The sequence below is a fragment of the Dermacentor andersoni genome, chromosome 2, assembly GCF_023375885.2.
Source record: "Dermacentor andersoni chromosome 2, qqDerAnde1_hic_scaffold, whole genome shotgun sequence".
NCBI classification, from domain to species: Eukaryota; Metazoa; Arthropoda; class Arachnida; order Ixodida; family Ixodidae; genus Dermacentor; species Dermacentor andersoni.
This window is the reverse complement of record NC_092815.1, coordinates 76522419-76542383: the sequence shown is the minus strand read 5'-3', so window position 1 is coordinate 76542383 and position 19965 is coordinate 76522419. Positions and strand designations below refer to the sequence as shown.

The following is a 19965-nucleotide window of genomic DNA, read 5'->3' as shown; positions in this document are numbered from 1 at the left end:
CGAGCTGCAACCCCCGACCGAAATTTCTGGCTACGCCACTGCAAGCAGGGTGGTATTTTTTGTCGTTCCACCAGCTCAACTTCTCGAGAGAGTGTTGTCATAGCAATCACACAACCAACCATATGCGACACAGCCGAGTCGCTTGTCACTCACTTGGAACTACTCTGCATGACCATGACGACGTCTGGAAACAGGACATCACGGTTCTTCTCACACATGCCATCTGCATCGTAGGTAACCTTGCCCGCATAGTGATGCACGACAAATCCAGTGCCGCCAGTCAGTTGAAAATGCGGGTGGTTGCCAATTTGGTTCGAGAGCTTGTGGCATAGGTGTGCGTCCACTCCTTCACTTGTGGCATGCATCGTGGCACAGACGTCATCAAGCACCGAGAACACTCCCGGGGGAACCTGTCAAGTGAACCAGTGAATTAGAACAGAGAACAAAGGGTTCAAGCACGTGAAACAAAGGGAAGTGGAAAACAACACTGCATTTGTGCATTCTGAAATGAACAATCTTCTGTTGAATCAATGGCAGCATGGGCTCTGGTAAGGCCACTTAACATTAGGGACACTGAATCATTACATGGACTTATGAACTAGTCAGACTCATAAAAGCTGCATTATAAAATTTGAAGAAAAAAAAAAACCTCACAAACGTTTTCAGATTCTGTCCCTGTGCACCTGTAGCTCTAACTTTAGGAAGTGACACTCGCTCGTTTGGCACACGACAATACTTTCTAGGGTCTAAAACAATCACAACTAAGTACTAAGTAGAAACTAGAGTTGCTACAGCTAATTTTACTTCTACAGTGTTCTAATGCCTTATAAACAGTGCAGCACAAATTAAGAAGGCAAGCAGAATTAACCGAAAACACGGGAAGCACAGTCCAGTTTTCTCTTGTGTGTCTTGCCTGCACAACGCTGTATATTCAAGCTAATATCTCAGAAGTTCGTGGATTCAGCTTTCTAATGCATGCAATGAAGTACGTTACCTTGCTTTCAATAAGGTCGCAGACAACCTTGTTGTTGAAGTAGTCAATCGCTTTCCACTGGATTCCTTCTTGAACATACTCTTCCTGGATAGCAAGCAATTTATTTAGCCACACGAATACGCGCCGGGAAATCCTTTCGACAACAGTGAATGCGCTGCATGTACGAACACGTGTTTTACACAAGGCTAGAAACGAAATATATGAAAGCATATCAACATGCTACTGACATAATCCACTTGCAAAGTTTAAACCTCACAGTAAGAGTCACTGCACAAGAGCAAGACACCGAATACGTTATAATGACGAAGGGAATCAGCGGTATTTATAGATTTAATTAAGAAAGTATAACGTAAAAGAAAGTAATACATCACCTGTTCAGCTTTCAGCGTTAGTTCGATGAAAATCTGCTGGAGCTTCTCGTTCACGTAATTGATGCAGAATTGCTCGAAACCGTTCCGTTGAAAAATTTCAAAGCCGTAGATGTCCAAAATGCCGATGTTGAGCTCGCCAGCTGTGGTCTGCATGGCATTGTTGATGATCTGCGACGGGCGGCAGGACGAAACAAATCAAACAGATACATAATGAAGTCCACGGAAGCAGCTTTCACTCCACTATACTAAAAAATTACTTGGGCTTCAAAGGTTTCGCCCATCAGTCACACATCAGCAGCCGACGATCTGCTGGCTACATCAACAACTAATGTGGCGCCACTTTCGGCGTTACAAATACTGTTCACCAAATCAAATTACTTATTTCATTAATTTTTACAATAAATTGAATAATTTTATTGTTATATATAAATTATTTTGATAAATTTAGCGTACTATTATATTATGTTTGTGGCGACCTCTACAATATCAAATGAATTTTGTGCTCAGCTTTAGGCCTAACAAAGACTGGTCGGTTATGGCGCGCCAACTTTGCAGCATGGTAAACAACAAGTTGCGTCTTGTGGTTCATTACCCCGTGCGCTTTGCATATATTCTTGTTTTTGTGTAGTTAGAGACTTTTGCAGCTCCCCCGAAGATATGTGGTCTCTGCATCACGTGGAAACGAACAACGTGTGCTACCGTCTTTTGTGCGGGGGAGAATTCACGGTGGGTCGCAAGGGCGCGGACATTTTAATTGCAAACGATGCATCGATCAGTCGGGAACATGCTGTACTATCTGTTGCTCCCTTGCCCGAAGATCGCCTCGAAGATGTTTCCTTCGTACCCCTACTTCGAGTGAAGGATCTTGGCTCCAAGTACGGGACGAGCGTCAACTCGAGAGAACTCGGTAAATCCGATGAAACCGCTCTGAGAGAAGGCGACATCGTTACTTTCGGAAAGCTCGGTAGCAAGTACAAGATGTGCTACCATGCTCCATATGTGGTGGCTACTTCGTGTCTATCGACGCCAGAAAAAGACCGTCTCAAGGTTACGTTGAAGAAAATTGGGGCCCGACTCAAGCCCGAGTGGTCCAATTGTTGCACACACGTCGTGATGGCTGCCATTCGCCTCACGATGAAGACGACGGCAGCCCTGCTAGCTGCGAAGCCTGTGGTGACACCAGATTTTTTTACAGAAGTGCAGAACCGCGTACAGCGCCAAGACCCAACCGACGTTGACCCGGCGGTGTTTATACCGGACGTCACGGAAGAGTGTCTGACGTTATCGAAGGAGACGTTCGGCTGCAACGAAGCTCGCAAGAGCGTGTTCTCCGGAAAGACGTTTTATTTCCTGACTGAGAAGCAGTACAAGTCACTAGGCGAGCTTGTGGTATCGGGCGGCGGCCGAGCGGAGTTGGTGCGCAACCCCAGTCGACCGACGCCCGATCTCATAGCTGAAGGCAGCTGTGTGATTAAACCCAGCGACGGCAACGAAACGCCCGTGTGCCGCTACCTTCTCAAAAACAAGCTGCGTTCCTTGTCTGCGTCGGACGTGGGCATGGCGGTCATCCACTGCTCGACAGACAAATTCTGTAACCCTCGCAATAGAATGGTCAATGTGTTGTGGGGCGACGACATGCTGTCGACTCAAGCGCAATCGCAGGAAGAGGTGTGCGCGCCGGATACCGAACCGTCGCAGCAGGGCGTGGTCCCAAGGCGTTACGAACTTTCAGGCGCACCGTCCACTTCTAGAACCATTCCCGAGAGCAGGTTGTGGAGCACGTCAGCTTCTGGCATTGGGAGCAACCTCGACCTTTTATTAGATGCTAACACGGGAACAACAACTGTTAGTGAACAGGCTCGGGGTTTCCTGACACCATTGAAGGAATCGCCAATCAAAAATCGCTTGGCTGGAGAGCCCTCATCACCTAAGCGGTCGCCCCGCAAGATAAGGAAGAAAGATGCTCAGGGGACCCTCCCCTTAGAGTGCTACTTTGGCAGGCAATCCCAAAAGAGAAAAGACGACACTCTGGAAGAAACAAGTGCAGCAAAGGTACCTAGGTTGGATCCAGCATCCAATGCAGATTATAAAGAGGCCGAAGTTAAACAGGAGGTACTTACACCACCATCACCTGAACAGCAGGAACTAAGTGTCAGTTTAGCTGATGAGGAGCAAAGTATGGAAGCTGATGTGGCGGAATCTTTTCCAAGTACTTCACACTGGGCTCCAGTGCCCTCACAAGAACCACTATCTCAGTCGGGAAATAGGAAGCAACCCAGCACCAAGCCATGTGATGCTTCATTGGAACTGTCTGTCAATGACAGCCACAACGTAGAGGACCTCATGGTTGAAACAAGCAAAGTCGTCGTTGAGTTCGCAGATTTGGTTCTCCGCAGTTCTCGGTCAGTCGTGCCAACGCAAGAATCGCTGTCGACGCTGGGAGTGCGGAACTTTAAGCGATTTCAAAAAGCTCACCAAGCTCACCTAGTTGGTCTGCCGAAGATTATTGGTGGGCCTGACCTAGAACTTTATGTTCCTGTTATGCCTGGACAAGAGTTTGAGGATGTTGAAGCAGAGTCTGATGACCTCGGCCACTTGTTTGACTATTGCCCAAACAACTCAAAGAGAAGGCGCCTAGTCTGATGTACTTTTAGGTGAAAATTCGATACTGTATAAGATGGGAAATATCACCTGGTTTTGCTATTGTTGCATTTCTTATTGCTTGTAAGTATGATGTGAAGGTGTGATGAGAACAATATTGAGCTTGCCAGCTCTAGTAAAATTGCATAACTGCATTACCTAATGTTGAAATGGCTAGGATCTTTTGAGCATGTGCCTGTATGGCCCACAGTGATACATTAAGAAAGCAAACACAAACTACAAAAGTTAGGTAAACATTTTGGTTTCTACTGGGAGATTGTTAACCCTCCTGACTCTCGTGGTCTGTGTTAGTTGTCTTTATAATGCATTGTTCTGACCTAATGGCATACCATCTTGCTCTTGACTTCATGCTCTATAGCAGCATCCATCCTCCTTTCAAACCTTTCATTATTCATCACTTCAGTGTTGCACAACTCTGGAAGCAGCTCAGGGTGATCCGTTCAGTCCACTTAATGGCCACTCATACTGTTGAGACATATTGTAGCCTGCACTATCTTGTATTGGTGTGCTGTTACTGCCAGAAGAGAGTTTGTGGTATGTAAGTAGGGCGGTTAGAGCTGTAACATTGGAAGGAAACACCATGGTAAAAAAGTTGTTGCTAATGCAGAAGGCAACTGCTATTTAAGCTGGTACTGCTAAGTAGGAAATCGGTGCAACTTGGGTGACTTCTGTGCTCTGTGTTCTGGCCCCTCCAGTTCCAGCTTCTAGTGAAAAGTTTGATGGCAACAACTTGAAGGGACAACTTGAAGATAAGGTCAACCACTGCCCACTGTCTAATGAGGCCTTGCAACATACTTCCTTGAAACCTGAATGAACGCTGGAATAAGTGTGATGTGCCTTGACAAGTCAAAGATGCTAGTTTCAGCCACTATTCTGATATTTTTTTTTCTTGCTTTACATAAAGTAATGTAGCCTAAGAGTGAGTGTCTACAAAGTCTACCAGTGTAAATGCTGTGGTAAATTAAGTTGTGTGATGTGTGTTTGTATAAATCTTGTTTGGCACAAGAATGTTTTTATCACATGTTGGGCTAGTTAATTGTTGGGTTTGGACATAATTAAAGATTGTGCAATTTGTGTTTTTACATTAACAGTGGCCATACTGGCATTCTATCTATCTGCCTAGAAGGCATACTGAAATTCATGGGTGTTGCTTTGACTCAGAATTTTCTTAACATTCGCATGAACACAAATGAGACAAGATGACCTAATTTAAATTTCTTGGGGGGGGGGGGGGGGGTTCTGTATCACTTTGACAGTGTTTTGTTTTATTAGGATTTTGAAGCTCAGGAGATTGAATGTTTCAAGGTGTAGCTAATCTGTGGCTTGTATATGTAATTTGCTCCCTATTGCTTTGAGCATCAAGGAGCATGTGTACAATCGCTTGTGAACTTAGTCACTACTCTCATCACCGAAGCATGCAAGCTCTAGAATGTTGGAGCTAGGGTAGCTGGGTTACGGTGGCTCCACTATTAAAGTCCAATGTTGCTTCACGCTTACCCTCCTGTACTTTTTTAATGCCTGCGTGATGAGACTGGAACTTGCACTCACTTAGAGGGCATCACTTTTCTAGTATTGACAGCTTATGGGGCATAGTTAGGGTAATGTCAAATTTCTTTACTTTTCACATCACGTGAAAGCAAAGGAGTTGTGGGAGGGGCAACTGTCATTGCGAGAATCGTCTGCTCTGGTAATGTCTGGTAACTTTATGCCACCACATTGGACCACTGGCTACCATACATTTCGGAGCAACTGGGCAGGCATCATAAAATATTCAGGAGGCTATCCTTCAGGTCAGTGTTGGTGAGTGTAGTGCTAAAACAAAGTAGCTGGCACGTTGCAGTGAGGAGAATGGTAGCCTTTGCATTTTGGCTACATACTATACTTGTGCATAAACCAAAGCACACTGCCCTGCTTTAGCCCCATTGTTTTGCATTGTTTATCTGCTCAAAAGCAGCCACAATGGTAAAAATACAGTATAGTAGCATAGTGGCTTATCTGGAGCATTATGTTACAAAAAAATGACGGCTCATCCCATGCCATCCTTGCTCATATGGGATGTCTGTTCCAAGATTGCCTTAGGTTGCTTTACCTTGCAGTTCATGTTGAGTCATTTTTACTCATTTCCAGATTGAAAATACTATTCTGTTCTGATAATGCAAGTGTCATATTTCATTCATTAAACCAAACTGATCAGAGCTACTGTGCCTGGTTTCATCCAATGAGGAGGAAAGAAGGAAACAAGTGCAAGGGGGACACTTACATCGACGAGGCGGTCAAAGATGCGTGTGTACAATGCCTTGGCCCAGGCATCACGGATGTAGTTGGCCTGCTCAACATTCTGTTGCATCTCTATGCTCTCCGAGTGGGTGCCCCACTTGGAGTCAAGCACACGGCTTGTCAATTTCTTGGCCAACTGTGCAGTCTCCAGGCCCAACAGGTAGGCTGGAAATTCCAGGTCTGCATACAGGTCAAGGATACACACAACTGGGAGGGTTACTACCGTGTTCTGTCACCTTACTATAGCTGATCGGCTTAAAGTGCCAATATGGCAGAGTTTGAGTGTCCAGAAGAGCACCCCAGGTCAGTTGGTGGCACATAGGCTAAATGGATGTTTATATAACAGACAAAGTCAAAAGAGGACATAATTTATGTTTCTAAATGTTTCTGGGCTCCATATGTATCGGTGAATTAATCTCAACTTTGCAATAAATTCCACATCTTAAATGCTGCAGTTCCTAGACCGATTTCACAAAGAGTTTCACTATACCACTACTTCCACAAATCATGCCAGCAGTAGTATAGTCCTTAGTGGGCTTAAAGGGACACTAAAGTGAAACAATAAATCAGTTTAGACTAATGAAGCATTGCTCGAAAACCCTGCAGGCAGTCATTTCAAAAAAATAGTTTGATTATTAGATGAGAAAATGAAGGTCCAAGTATCAGTATTTGGATTTCGCGCCGAAACCCCAGCGCCGGTACGTCAGCGTGACGTCAGGGATTCCAAAGTATGTTTTCACATTTGGGCCGCGTTGGCTGAATAAAGGTTCCCGAAACTTGCCATGTTTAATATCTGGTTCCTTTAAAACACAATGCAGTCAATCTGTACCGCTATATATAATTAGTAGGCCCTAGAAGATGCCATCAAAATCCAAGATGTCACAGCCCCCAGGTGCGGGAACTTCAGTAGGCGTCGCCACCCGTATTTCGTACTTGCGCTTTTTCTGGCTTACCAAACATCTTATCGCTGTAAGAGTGGTGTTTTTGGTGTTGTAGAACGGTAATTTACTGATGCAGAAGAAATCATTTTTCACTTTAGTGTCCCTTTAAGGGCAAAGATAGTAAAAAGCGTGCCTTGCTTGTACATGGCCTTTTATGTACTTTCTGTGATGATGTGAATGCTCCGTAAGCAAACTCCTCACCTGGCCTCTTCACATTTCCATTCTGAGCTGACGGTGCCCTCTCTACGGGCGCTATCAAAGCGTCTGCAAACCGTGGATGGCACGAGGAAAAAGGGCAAAGGTAGCGCATGCAAGTCTCTAATTCTACTTAAATAGAACAAAATCTACTTGCTTGGATAAAGCAATGCATAAAAATAAAGTATAATATGACAATAAAACAACAACTTGTATGTAAAGCAGAAAGGAGATTTCATCTGTGAAGTTGACTACAGGCATATCTTTCCCAGGATAAGTACAGATAAGCCTCTCCTATCAAATTCATTGTTGTGCTTCGTAATAGATGGTTTCTTAGTTCACTTTAGGATTTCAGTAACTTACATTTATACAAAAAATGCAATGGCCAAGAATACATATCGTCGTGAGCCGTGTGCTAAAAGGAATTGTATCGGCTGACTTACTCTGTCACCAACAGTCACAAGATTAATTTGGCCACATTCCAATTTCTGGTGGAAACATCATTGACTCTACTGCATCCTGAAAGCTCGGGTTGCTAGATATAGTACGTGGCGTTCGATTAGTGTCATCTGATAATAAATTTGAGATCACAATTTTAGGTTCGTAACCTCACAAAAATGGTACTCAAGTTCTGTGACATCGTGAAGTATTCAGGCCCTAATCGTGACAAGTTCTTCAAGTCAATCCTGACAGCTTTTCTACCCTGTGCTAACTAACATTGCCCTGAAATTAGAGACAAGAATGACACTGCCAAAATGTTTGCACAGAAGCTGGTGTCGCGCATGGTCTACAAACTGTAGCTGCAACTGATGGCAATATTTGTCTTTACGTAGCACTTTTCAAAGCTCGTATTGCTTTTTTGCTCGGCTTGCACGCAATACAGTTTCAATAAGTAAGGCTACCTGTGCTGTACCCGCAGTATCTAGAACAAACGCTCCAGACCTCACGTGGTGGTTGGGTCCTGGAATGCCGCAGTGGCGGGTGGAACCAGATACATGGGGCAGTGATCATATGCCAATAATGATTGGTTTGCACAGAACGTGCATAAAGAAAATTCGACGATGAGTAACAGTCACGCATTGGGATAAGTTTCGGGAATCATCGATTGATAAAGTACCCTCAGAGCCCTCAGAAATTCTTCCCACTTTGCAAGAACTGCTACGGAGGAACACCACTGTAACCACAGTTGACGAGGAACAACCTCAACCGGACCTCACCCTTTTGCAACTTTGGGCAAAGCGACGTCAGGCAGAATTGTATGCGTCGAGGAATCCCGATGCACCAGGTAGCCGTGCACATGCTAACCATATAGCGGCGAAGGCGCGTCAGCACGAAAAGCAACTTTCTCGACGACGATGGTATGAGTGATGCGAGAAGCTTGGATCGGGCATTGGAAACAGAGCACTTTGGCGTACGTTCCGGTCAATGGAACGCGGTCATAAGCAACCTGACCCTGCAGCGAGCGTTAGGTTAGCGATGCAGAGTTCGCCACATCAATTTGCACAACATGCTGCTAGAGCGTTTTTCCCGAAATACGATCAAGCGTCACCTATAAACTGCCCCGAAATTGATGAGTCTGACACAACCTCCAAATCCGAAATATCCAGCCCTTTCAGCATGACCGAACTAATAGCGGCGATTGAAACTTCGAAGCAACGAACAACACCTGGTCCCGATGGTATTCCTTATGAGGTTTTCAAGAACATGGAAGGAGCAGCTCTCGACGCACTTCTTCAGGCTATTAATAAAGTATGGGAGACTGGAAACGTTCCACCTGATTGGAAGCATTCAATTGTTGTTGCAATTCCGAAACCAGGAAAGTCTCCAAATAGCCTGCAGTCTTTACGCCCAATTTCACGAACCTCAACTGTCTGCAAACTCGCTGAAAAGATGCTGGCTACACGAGTTTCCTGGTGGCTTGAACGCCACAATAAATATCATCCTGCTCAAATTGGATTCCGTTCTTACTTGGGAACTGAAGACGGACTTTCTATGTTATCAGAGGATGTTTTACAGGTTTCTCCACACAGTCACGCTGTGCGCACGGTAGTAGCAACAGACATAACGAAAGCTTATGACAATATAGACCATGAAATCATTATGTCAAACCTTATCGACCTGGGACTTCCACCGCGGGTGATAAGATTCATCTACTCATTCCTTCAGAATCGCACATTTGTGATTACAGTAGATGGAAGGCAAGAAGGATACTTCACATCGAACAGAGGAGTCCCACAAGGTTCGGTTCTGGCTCCTCTTCTCTTCAACGTTGCTTTAATACCTCTAGCCTGGCAACTACATCGGATTCCATATGTGAGGTTCTTAATCTATGCGGATGACGTCACTTTGTGGTCCGTGCATAAAGATATATCTAGACAAACTCAACAGCTTCAAGAAGCCCTTGATGTGCTGAACAACTACGCTCGGAAAGCTGCGTTGGATATTTCCGTCCAAAAATCAAGCTATGTTGTGGTGGCCAACAAGAAAGGATGCACAAGAATCGCGCAGCGCCCCTTTACATTTAGACTCGGCGCAGTGACAATCCCTGAGGCTTCTGAGGTCCGCATACTGGTTCTCTATATTCATCAATCCGGCAGTGGTGCACACTGGCTCCGTAAAACCAGACAGAGTTCGACAAAAACACTTAACTTTATTCGTCGCATTGCAGCAAAAGCAGCTGGAGCTCGTACTGACATAGCTCGACGGTTGGTGCGTGCAGTCTTGCAGCCACTAATTTTATATCAAGCACAATTTCAACGGCTGACTTTGGCACAGCTGGCACAGTTGGAGACGATTAATCATGATGCTATGCGCACAATCACAGCACTGCCCCGCATCACTCCGATACCAACCTTACAGGAACATGCCCAGCTCAACACAATTGCAGAGCTAATTTTGCAACGTGAAAAAGCACGTGAAATAGAAAAGCAACTTATTCCGGCTGTCGCTGCGTTGCATGCTCATTTTCACCACGGCTCTCGGATTGACAATCAGCCCTATCCAACGCCTCCCTGGGAATTCACCAGCATCACAACTAATAAGCCAACGAAGTTACGACGCAGCGATACAACAGGTATTATTGACGAACACAATATCGTCGATGCATCATGCGTTAACACCTGCAAAGTCTATACGGATGCTGGCATTCTCCCAGATGGCGGAAGGACATCATTCCTGAGTACTATGCATAATTTCATCAGCGGCCACCAGCGCTATTTATCTACGGAAGCCAGCGCTCTAGTAATGGAACTTCAAGCCATCCACGACGCTGTGCAAGATGCGACGTCTAAGCTGCCTACCATCAAGCAACTAGATATCTTCACTGATTCTTTAGCGGCTATTAGGAACTCAAGAAGATTGATAAGGCGATGGAAATCTGCGAGAGAATACACACTATGAATAGTAAGACAGCTACTTGCGTCAAGGTACACTGTATTCAAGGCCATTCAGCGAACCCTCACAACATTGCTGCTGACCAGCAGGCACACTGCCATCCTAATCCTGATCTTCCGCCTATTCCCCTCCCACCTCAACCCCTTAACTCGCTCCGAGCCCGTAAAAACTTTCTTCGGCAGGACACACGCGCTCTTATCCCACCGTGTGCCTGCCCCCTCCCCCTTCACCTTACTAGGGCGGAGGAAGTTGTGCTTAGGAGGCTTCGGGCCGGGGTGGCCCTTACGGCGGCTGTTATCTCAAGGTGGAACTGGTCGCATTTACCACTGGGTGCTACGTGTCCATACTGCTCCATTCCTGTGATGGAAGCAGATGCATACCACCTAATATGGACATGTACTGGTTTAAAATCGGAACGCTCGCTTCTCCTACTGCAAGCCGGCCTCCGCTACAGTGTGACAACCAGCTATGACCGCTGGATACATGACAACAGATTCCACAAAACACTGCTTCAATTCATACACAACACAGGCCTCACAGCACACATATAATACACATATACGCATCAAGAATTATGCCTTAAGGGCAAATCTTTATCGCAATAAAAAAAATATAAGTAAGAGCGCAAGGAAGCATCAGGAAGCTGTCGCGTCTGTGATCTGCAAGGAAGCTTGGCGCGCGGCTCAGCGGGACTACCCGATCGACGAAGGAGAGCCGATCCTGCCCATCGCACTGAGGCCGCCGCCGAGCCGAGGATCCCGAGTTTCGGGCCAGAGACAACGAACGCTGCCGACTGAATGCTCGGCGCCGCCGGGAATCGGTTCCGGGCCTGCGCGTCGCCAAGCGCTTCCACGCCAAGACCGCAAATCCATGGGAGGTGCGAACAGCCGCTTCCAGCGCGAATTCCTCGGCACAGAGTTCGGGCACAGCTGCCGCGTCTGTGATCGGCTCTGGTTCGACGTGAACCTCTCCACGTTGAGCTCGGTGCGGAACTTTGACCAGAAGAGCTCTGCCTTGCAAGTGCATCGCGAAGCCTTCCCCTACGCCACTGACGACGACTACACGTCGACGGTCGGACGTCGAGGACCAGATCGACGATGACGACGACTGGTACTAAAGCACTGTACATAATAAAGTGTGATGCACGCACTGTGGCTTGTATGCGTGTGACTTGCTGGGGCTTGTGTGGCTTAACGGCCTTAAAGCCCCTCCATCCACGCGCCACCGCCGCTTTCGGCGGAAACGTGTATGGAGGGGCTTTAACCAGCCTAACCGTGTATGATCGACCTCGCAAAAACTTGGCGAAACTTGGCAAATCTTGGCGGCACTTAGTGTGAGCACAGTTATAAGCCATGCATAACCTCGCAAAACTTAACAAAACGAAGTATGAACTTACCCGAGCCATGTGTAACCTCGCAAAACTTAGCAAAAGCCGGAACTAGCTTAGCTGTGACCTAGCCTTGCACCACTAATTAATGCAAACTGCCCGCATTTTCTAGTGGCAGATGCAATTTGTGACCGACAGTTTGTTCATGCCATTGTAAATGTTACGGGCGCCTGTATTCAGTAAAGAAATAGAAGCTCCGCAGAAGAAAGGCCTGCTCTAGCGGATGCTCTGTTCTGATGATGACTGACGATCATTTATTGGCATTCCCTTCAAAACGGGGCGGTGACAAATAGTCACCTAGCTTCCTTGCGCTAATTAGATAATCTATATATTTTAATCGAGTTTAGCATTTCGTCTATTATCTCCTTAATCTTTTATCTCTTCCTTAAAACCTCTATATCGCCTTTGTATAGTTGCCTATGCCTCTCACGAATATGGTCCAATCAATCTCTTCCCTGCTTTTTTTTCTATCAATCCTCTAAACATTTCTTGCTTATCTCGAGACCAGTTAATGCTTCCATTCCCTTTAAATCCCTAGGCTTCTGGAAGGTGGACGTTTCCTATGGACCCTGCGTGGTGAATACATTCGCATTCGATTAGAATGTGCTGAGTTGTCCCGGGACTTTTGCTGCAGCATACGCATGCCTCATTCTGGTACGAATATTTGCTCCAGTATGTAGTTGTCCTTAGGGAACCAGCTGGAACCTCAAATAGCAATGCACTGCCCTTTGCATTATTGCACAGATTTTCCTTTCAAATTTCTTTCTTGCCATTCTTGTAAATCTATATGGTCTTTGCTTACATGTCTTTCTTTTTGCATCCAATTTACTGCCTCTGTTTCGGTGACTTTATCTTGAATAGCTCCTTTATTTACTCTTTCAGTTACCCTACCCTGTACCTGGTTGCCAACTTTCTTAACCTCATCGTCCATTTCGTGTCCATGCCTTTGAGGTACAGATATTTGTGCACTCTAGCCGCCCGTGTATTTTCATCCATGTTCTTGATTATTTCTTCAAAACTAATATTGCTCTGCGCTGCTCTGATTCAAAGAGGTCCAACCCATGTCTCCCACCACTGCCTCATTTGTGGTTTTATCGTGGGCCTCCAAAGCCAACTGGCCTTAGGGTGCCTCGATACGAAGCCCAACTTTCAAGGTGGGGTCATGGTGTACGCCGCCGTAATAATGGTTCTCACCTTCGCTGCGCCATCTTGGAGCGTGTACGAAAACCACCGTGATCTTGTTGAAATCGTCCATATTTGCCCGAAAAAAAGGGAGTCGTAAGTCATAATTTGGTAAAAGGAAGTGTTCGGTTGAGCAATATATTTGCAAGAAAGCTTTAAACACAAAAAAGGTCTATGAGGAGCTCCTGTATAAGTTCATGTGAACGGAGAAATCGTTAAAAAAAGTTCTACGACCATATGATATACGTACGCGCACAACAAACAAAAAGAAAACACGAACAAATACGTACGAACACACAAACGCGTGCGCGAACGTGCGTACTCACGCACATTCAGTTATTTTTTTTTTCCGCCTCCGTTTCCTTCTCTCCCTGATATTTTTCTCCCCACTCCCCTTTCCCTGTGCAGTGCTGTTGAGGTGTCCTCCTCTGAGAGACAGTTACGGCACTGCACTTCTCCCTTCCTCTCCTTCAAAAGTCACTACACACACACACACATCAAAAAGCTAGCCGAAAACACGACCGCACCAGAAAGAACCAATACGGCACTGTGCTTTCGAAAGACGGCAAGGGCGAACTGTGCATGGCTTCCGAGGCGCGCCGCCCAATCTGAGAGGCCATTTTTTGTGTCGATGGTTTTATTCACGCTTAACGGCGGCGCAGCTATCGGGGCAACCTAACCTGCGCTCTACGAGCTGATGGGTGGGCACAAAGATGTACAGAAGGCTAGGGACACTATGATTTGTAATATGCGAAACGTGCGTAGCCCTAGAGATCAAAAGGGAAATTGTGTATTCTAGAATAGTAAGATTCTATAATTATATGGGTTGAGGCTCCCGCAGTAATTCACTGGAAAAATCTACAATGCGGCATTCTCTTCGTCATTCCCCTCAAGTTTACCTCAATCCCAAATACAGCGGGGGTACTATTCTGGACACTCAAATTCTGCCATATTGTCAAATTCTGTAATGGTGGCATTTTGAACCAATCAGAGGCACTCAGAGGGCTGCTACGGCCTCTCTGATTGGCCAAAGATGCCGCCATTACCAAATTTGACAATATGGCAGAATTTGACAATGTCGAGAATCGCTCCAAAGGAGAGCGGCGAGGACTACTGTCATCATGGTGACCTCCGAGCCGCTGCACATGAGCTCTGAACGTAGTCACTGAGGAGATCGACCCAATTCAGCATGTCCACCGCTCTATTGTGACGTGGCTCGGCAGCAGCTAGTCGGCACAGTGCCACTGTCCGGGAATGGACCAAATTAATTAGCACTTGCTAAACAGAGGCGGATCCAGGATCGCATCAAGGGCGCTGGGGCCAATCACCCCCCCCCCCCCCCCCAAAAAAAAAAAGAATAAGGAAGAAAGAGTAGGCAATGGGAAGGCGTGGACGCTGCAGCTAGCCTTGGTAACTTAAATATGCGTTCACTATAGTCTAAGGCACGCTCCATTGCATGTTTAATTCCGTGAGCACACGAATGTTCCGCATAGATGTATGCAAAAACCAACTAATGCGTACAAACAAGCGTAAAAAAAAGTGCCGACATTTATATGGCGCTGGGAATGGGGAGAGGGGGGCGGCAGGGCCCTTCCACCTGGATATGCTAGTGCCTAAAGGACGCGTGGCTCCTCCACTCTGCTTCGAAAATGATTTTTGAGTCTAATGGACGCAAGGGAAAACGGGCCGTGCACGTGACGAGGCATTTCGGATGTGGCGACCTTAGCAGTTGCCAACAGATCGCGCCGCCATTCTGCCCTTTAAGCGAATGACTTGCGGAAAGTACAGGCGCTTCAGGTGTGCGTTACGCAAATTGAATCTGAATGCAAGTTTCCCTAGTTCTTCCTGCGAAAGCTCCTGTGTCCAGCACGTCCCTTAAATATTCAGCGCCGGACAACGACGCGGGGTTCGGGCCATTGCACATTGAACCTGGTTATTGCCAGCAAGCAGTGTGGCTGACCGTACAGACTCCCTAAGGACGCAAGCTCGACCACCGACTCTGCACCGATGTTCTCTTGGTTCTTTTACGCCACTACAGTGTTGCACTGCTGCCCGATTCGGCCGCTGCAAGCGTTCGTACAAAACCTGGGCGAGAAAATACGCGAAATCAGCGAAGAAAGTATGAAAGAGAATGTCAATTTTGAAAGAGCCAATACCGCGGTATACCTCGAGGTTGTTTCCCGCGTATACTGCGGGCTCGGGAGGTTCGGGAGAATCGCCACCCAGATCATCAGGAAAACTGCGATACCCTTCCCATTATAAACATTTCATGAAGTGCCTAGAGAGCTGTTGCTAGCTTCGTAGCTTCGCTGCATACATCTGGCTTTGTAGCATGTAGTTACGAGACGACTCCTCAACGATCATTGCACGCTGCTTTTTTTGTCGTCGTCGTAGTTCAGACATAAATTTATTAGGGCGCATTTCTGTCATTACCACCGTCATTATAATATACTGCATGACGAAGATCTCTTCCACAGAGCTTCGATTACTCCTGTTCGGGATGAACTGCATCTAACACATGCACCGCACATTTACTCACCTTATGTCTCATCGGGCAGCTTCACGCGCTTTTTCGTTTCCCGAAGTACAGCAGAGGCCATATACGCGCAGATAACGATGGGATGCTCAGCAATATATTTACCATGTGGTGAAGAAGGATCTTACTAAAACCGATTATCCAGATATGGCAAAATGCCAGTGCTCACGAATAAATAGGCCGCCTTTGGAGTATACCACTTCATTATAACAATTTCGTGCGCCCGGTTGAACCAGGGGTATGCAATAAAAGAACATGCGCAACTTAGACTAGTGCTGCAAGGCTGGAGTCAACAGCGGAGATTGTGAACACCAGCTTTTACATGGCTTGCCTAAGTTGTTTGTAGGTTTTGCGAGGTTGTGGTAGGCTTGGCTAAGTTGTTTCTATGTTTTGCGAGGTTATGGTAGGTTTTGTTAAGTTGTTGTCTCGGCGGGCTTGACGCTGGAAGCTCCCGAGTTTCAGTCCAGGGAACGCGACAGTCGGCGCCTGAACGCTCAAGGTCGCCGAGAAAGCGATCCCGGCCTGCGACTGCTCGCCTGTGACGTCACAACTCCGCCCTACGCGCGAGGGTTGCGAGGTGGTTACGTGGCTCGGTGCTCTCGCAGGTGACCCGGTTGTTAGACAGCGCGAGGCGGCGCACAGCTCCATGGGCTGAGTTTTCTGGTAACGCTCCACGGCTGAACTAAAAGCTTAAACAGCTCTGCTGTTAAAAGTTACACGTATATTTCTTCATCATTTGGAGACACTATATACCAGGGGTGGCCTAACTGGGGCTTGCGACTCTCTAGCATGTGCTTTGTCTGCTAAGTGCCTTCATTTCAGTTTTTGTGCTGTTCATTTCTACTGCGAAGTGTGATAAGACATCCGAGTTGCTCTCGATGCTGCTGCTGCTATTAAAGCGAAGCTTTATATGGCTAGGCGAAACGAAAATCCGTCTGTCCGCGCCTGTGTACAGAAAACTATCATCATCAGCAATGGCTCGAGCGTCGTAGTCTTCTACCCCAGCTCGCTCGTTGGCGCCCCTCGGCGCAACCGCGCGGACGCGCTCGATCCACTGATACCGCGTTCGTCCTCGTCGGCGTCTTCTACAGAGTTGGCTCCGTTGCCGCTCCTCATTCCAGTGTAAAATTTCAATTCTCTTCTGTCGTAGTAATGAGGAGGCCGCGCAAGCCGTTTCGCTTAGGATCCTACAGACCAGCACATATCCGTGTCTGTCCGCTCTCCACGAGGCTTACCCCGACGTGTATCGCGACGACGCCTGCCCGTCCTGCGGCCAGACTTCCACTCTACCTCACATTCTCTGGGAGTGCGGGTCGACATACCCCAAGTTCATCAAGGAGGAGTGGGACTCGCTTCTGCGTAGCCCCGCTCTAGAATAGCAAATCCTGGCCGTCCGGCGTGCCCGCGACCGGGCCGGTGGGCTAGACCTGCCGGTCCCGCCGACGTGGGACTAGCCGGGTGCGCGACGAGTTCGCGTCCTCGCCGGACCTACAATAAAGTTCACTCACTCACTCACTCACTCACTCACTCACTCACTCACTCACTCACTCACTCACTCACTCACTCAGGCCGCGTTTACGGGGGTATGAGCCATAGATTAAGGGGGTTAAGAAGGGGGGATTAAGAATCACAAGCGGTAATGCCGGGCGGATGCTGCTAACCACGCCACCGAGCAAACTCGAGACACCGAACGCAAGCGACAACGGTGGACTGGGGGCATACCGTGATTGACGTCGTTTTCTCCATCGCAGCCGAACGTGTGTGTAACCAGATTAAGAAACACAAAGACGTAACCAATAATTGAGGAAGACCTTAATGCACCGTCGGGATTAACCCAATGGTAAACACCCGGGCCGCACGCATGTTTCAGCTTCGCTGGTTAGCCATCTGTACAGAATTCTTGGGCGGTGTTTTTTTTTTTTTATTATATATATATACAGCACTGATTTTCTTCAGTCACTCAATAAGCCAGTGACGGAAGGAATAGACAACGAGATCGAAAAGTATGGTGCTCAACAAGTATACACTCTGTTTTGCTACCGTGCGCTGGTGACGGAGGACAAGGAATGTGGAAAGAGAGAAACGTGTGGCGCACGGACGCGAGGCTGCACTGCACAGATATATGAGCGGTGACAGCCTACCCCATAAGCTGCAACAGAGGGAACAAAACACAAGATAAAGGGACGCCGTTTTGCCAGGAGTTCGCTTTGAGTGAAGCTGTGTGCGGGATCCGCTCGAGCTGTGGGCAAACATACTTTTCAGGCTATATTAATCAACACGATCTTGAATTGTAGCGCTAAGTGACACAGACAGAGACTAGAAGCAGACAGGACGAGCGCCTGTCTGCTTCTAGTCTTTGTATATCTCACTTCGCGCTACAATTCAAGATCATGTTACCGTACCAACTCGCCCAACTTTCTATCCTTTCGCATTATATTAATCAAAGCACGCAACCAAAAATGCACGTTTCTCACACTTTTTTTTCTTTACCTTCCCTGCAGCGCTGGCACGAAAACGTGAAGCCGAAGCCATTAGCGCGCAGTGATTGGCGACGCGGACTTTCATCTTGCCCCGGGCACAACGTCAATACATTTCGCGCTGCCAAGGGACCGACGGCAGTCCGATCTTTCTCTCGGTTCTCTTGCTTTGTCCGCCGCTGTCTCGACACTAGTTCGCAGCGCATAAATCACCGAACGGCACTGTCCGGGACAACGCCTTCGAGCCGATCGCGCGGCGGCGCGCACTTGCCACCTTCGCCGCCTCCGAAGAGCCGGAGAGAGCCATTAATTACCGCCGCGGCCGCACCCGGCGCGCAGGGCAGGCCACCAATGCGACAGTGCCAAGACCGCGGCTCAATGTCTCGTTGGAACCTCGCTTCTTCTCGCCTCTTTACTGAGAGCGCGTGTCAGCCGTCGTGTGCCTGAGGGAAATGGGGGTGGGGAGTTCGCGACAGAACGAACGTGTGCAGCGGCCAGTGCTCTTGCTCGGCCCGTGGATGAAACAAACAAACGAAAGATCCAGCGGCTGTTGCTTTTGCTAAGCGAACACGTCTCGCTTACGAGCGCAGCAGGGACCGTTCTGCGAGAGGCGAAAGTAAGTGTTCACGTGACGCGCGTCGTTTGTTCGCCTCTCGGAAATTGGGATGAGATTTTCCAAGGCTGGCAATTCATCATCATGCGGAAGAAGAGCGAGAACAGGCCTAGAACGAAGCTCAAGGCGTAGACTATAAGAAGGCATGCAACGCCCTGCGCTGTATGTGTCGCCTGTCTTCTTCCCTCGTCCCATCACCGCGCCGCTATCACTCGGAAATTGACTCTTGCATCCAATGCTCGCTTTGTCGCTTTGAACAAAATGTAATTCGAGCTGGCGTTTGAATGTGGAAATAATTACCGTAGTTGTTATTGCGGGAAGTGCTACAAAGCGTGTGCTATCACATAGCGCAGAATGTGCCGAAGGTAGCGATTGTGATGTCCCGAAGGCGCCGCAGAGTAAAGGCGCGAAAAGAAACACAGGCGGGCGAAGTGCATGAGACAAGAAGTACGGTGGAACTGGTCGTTTCTGATTCAACCATCGGGGGTATATAACAAGCTGCCAACTTCAACAGAACACTAAGATAGATTCCCCATCTAAAACAAGAATAGGCTGCTTGAAGCCTAACAGAATACAACAGCGATGTTATGATCGATCACTTTGTATTTAATGCCCGCGCCGTCGTGACATTTCATTTTGATTATGAGTGATGACTTTGCTGTCGTACACCTATGTACATATTGTTACGATCGGTCAGCGGGGGTAGTGGCCTTCTAGCCTCTCCTGACCCACTGCGACGAATCGCTTTGTGAAGCTAACAGTGCGTTCCCCTCGGACAGACCTAAGATGTCAGCAAGGCGAGACACATTTGGCAGATCGAGTGTCGTTTGTTGGTCCACTGTCACCGTCACGAACGACGGGAGCAAGACCTCCAGGGAAAAGGGTGTTCTACGGCGTTTCTCACGGACTCCGGTAACCGCCACGGTCGTTTGACAGAC

The 19965-nt window shown here is 47.5% G+C and overlaps 2 protein-coding genes across 2 annotated transcripts in view; one reads left to right on the top strand and one right to left on the bottom strand.

The window, feature by feature from the left end:
• LOC126541800 (unconventional myosin-Ie-like) overlaps window positions 1–19965 on the bottom strand; it is a 364609-nt gene that overhangs the window by 35204 nt on the left and 309440 nt on the right. The window contains exons 11-14 of the mRNA XM_050188736.3: window positions 6287–6483; window positions 1366–1533; window positions 995–1078; window positions 154–410 (exon numbers count right to left, since the gene is read on the bottom strand). Of these exons, the coding sequence (XP_050044693.1) occupies window positions 154–410; window positions 995–1078; window positions 1366–1533; window positions 6287–6483 (706 nt within the window). The remainder of the gene's footprint in view (window positions 1–153; window positions 411–994; window positions 1079–1365; window positions 1534–6286; window positions 6484–19965) is intronic.
• nbs (nibrin) lies at window positions 1881–6221 on the top strand. The gene has a single exon (XM_050188738.3). The coding sequence runs from the start codon at window positions 2023–2025 to the stop codon at window positions 4006–4008; it is 1986 nt and encodes a 661-aa protein (XP_050044695.1). The 5' UTR covers window positions 1881–2022; the 3' UTR covers window positions 4009–6221.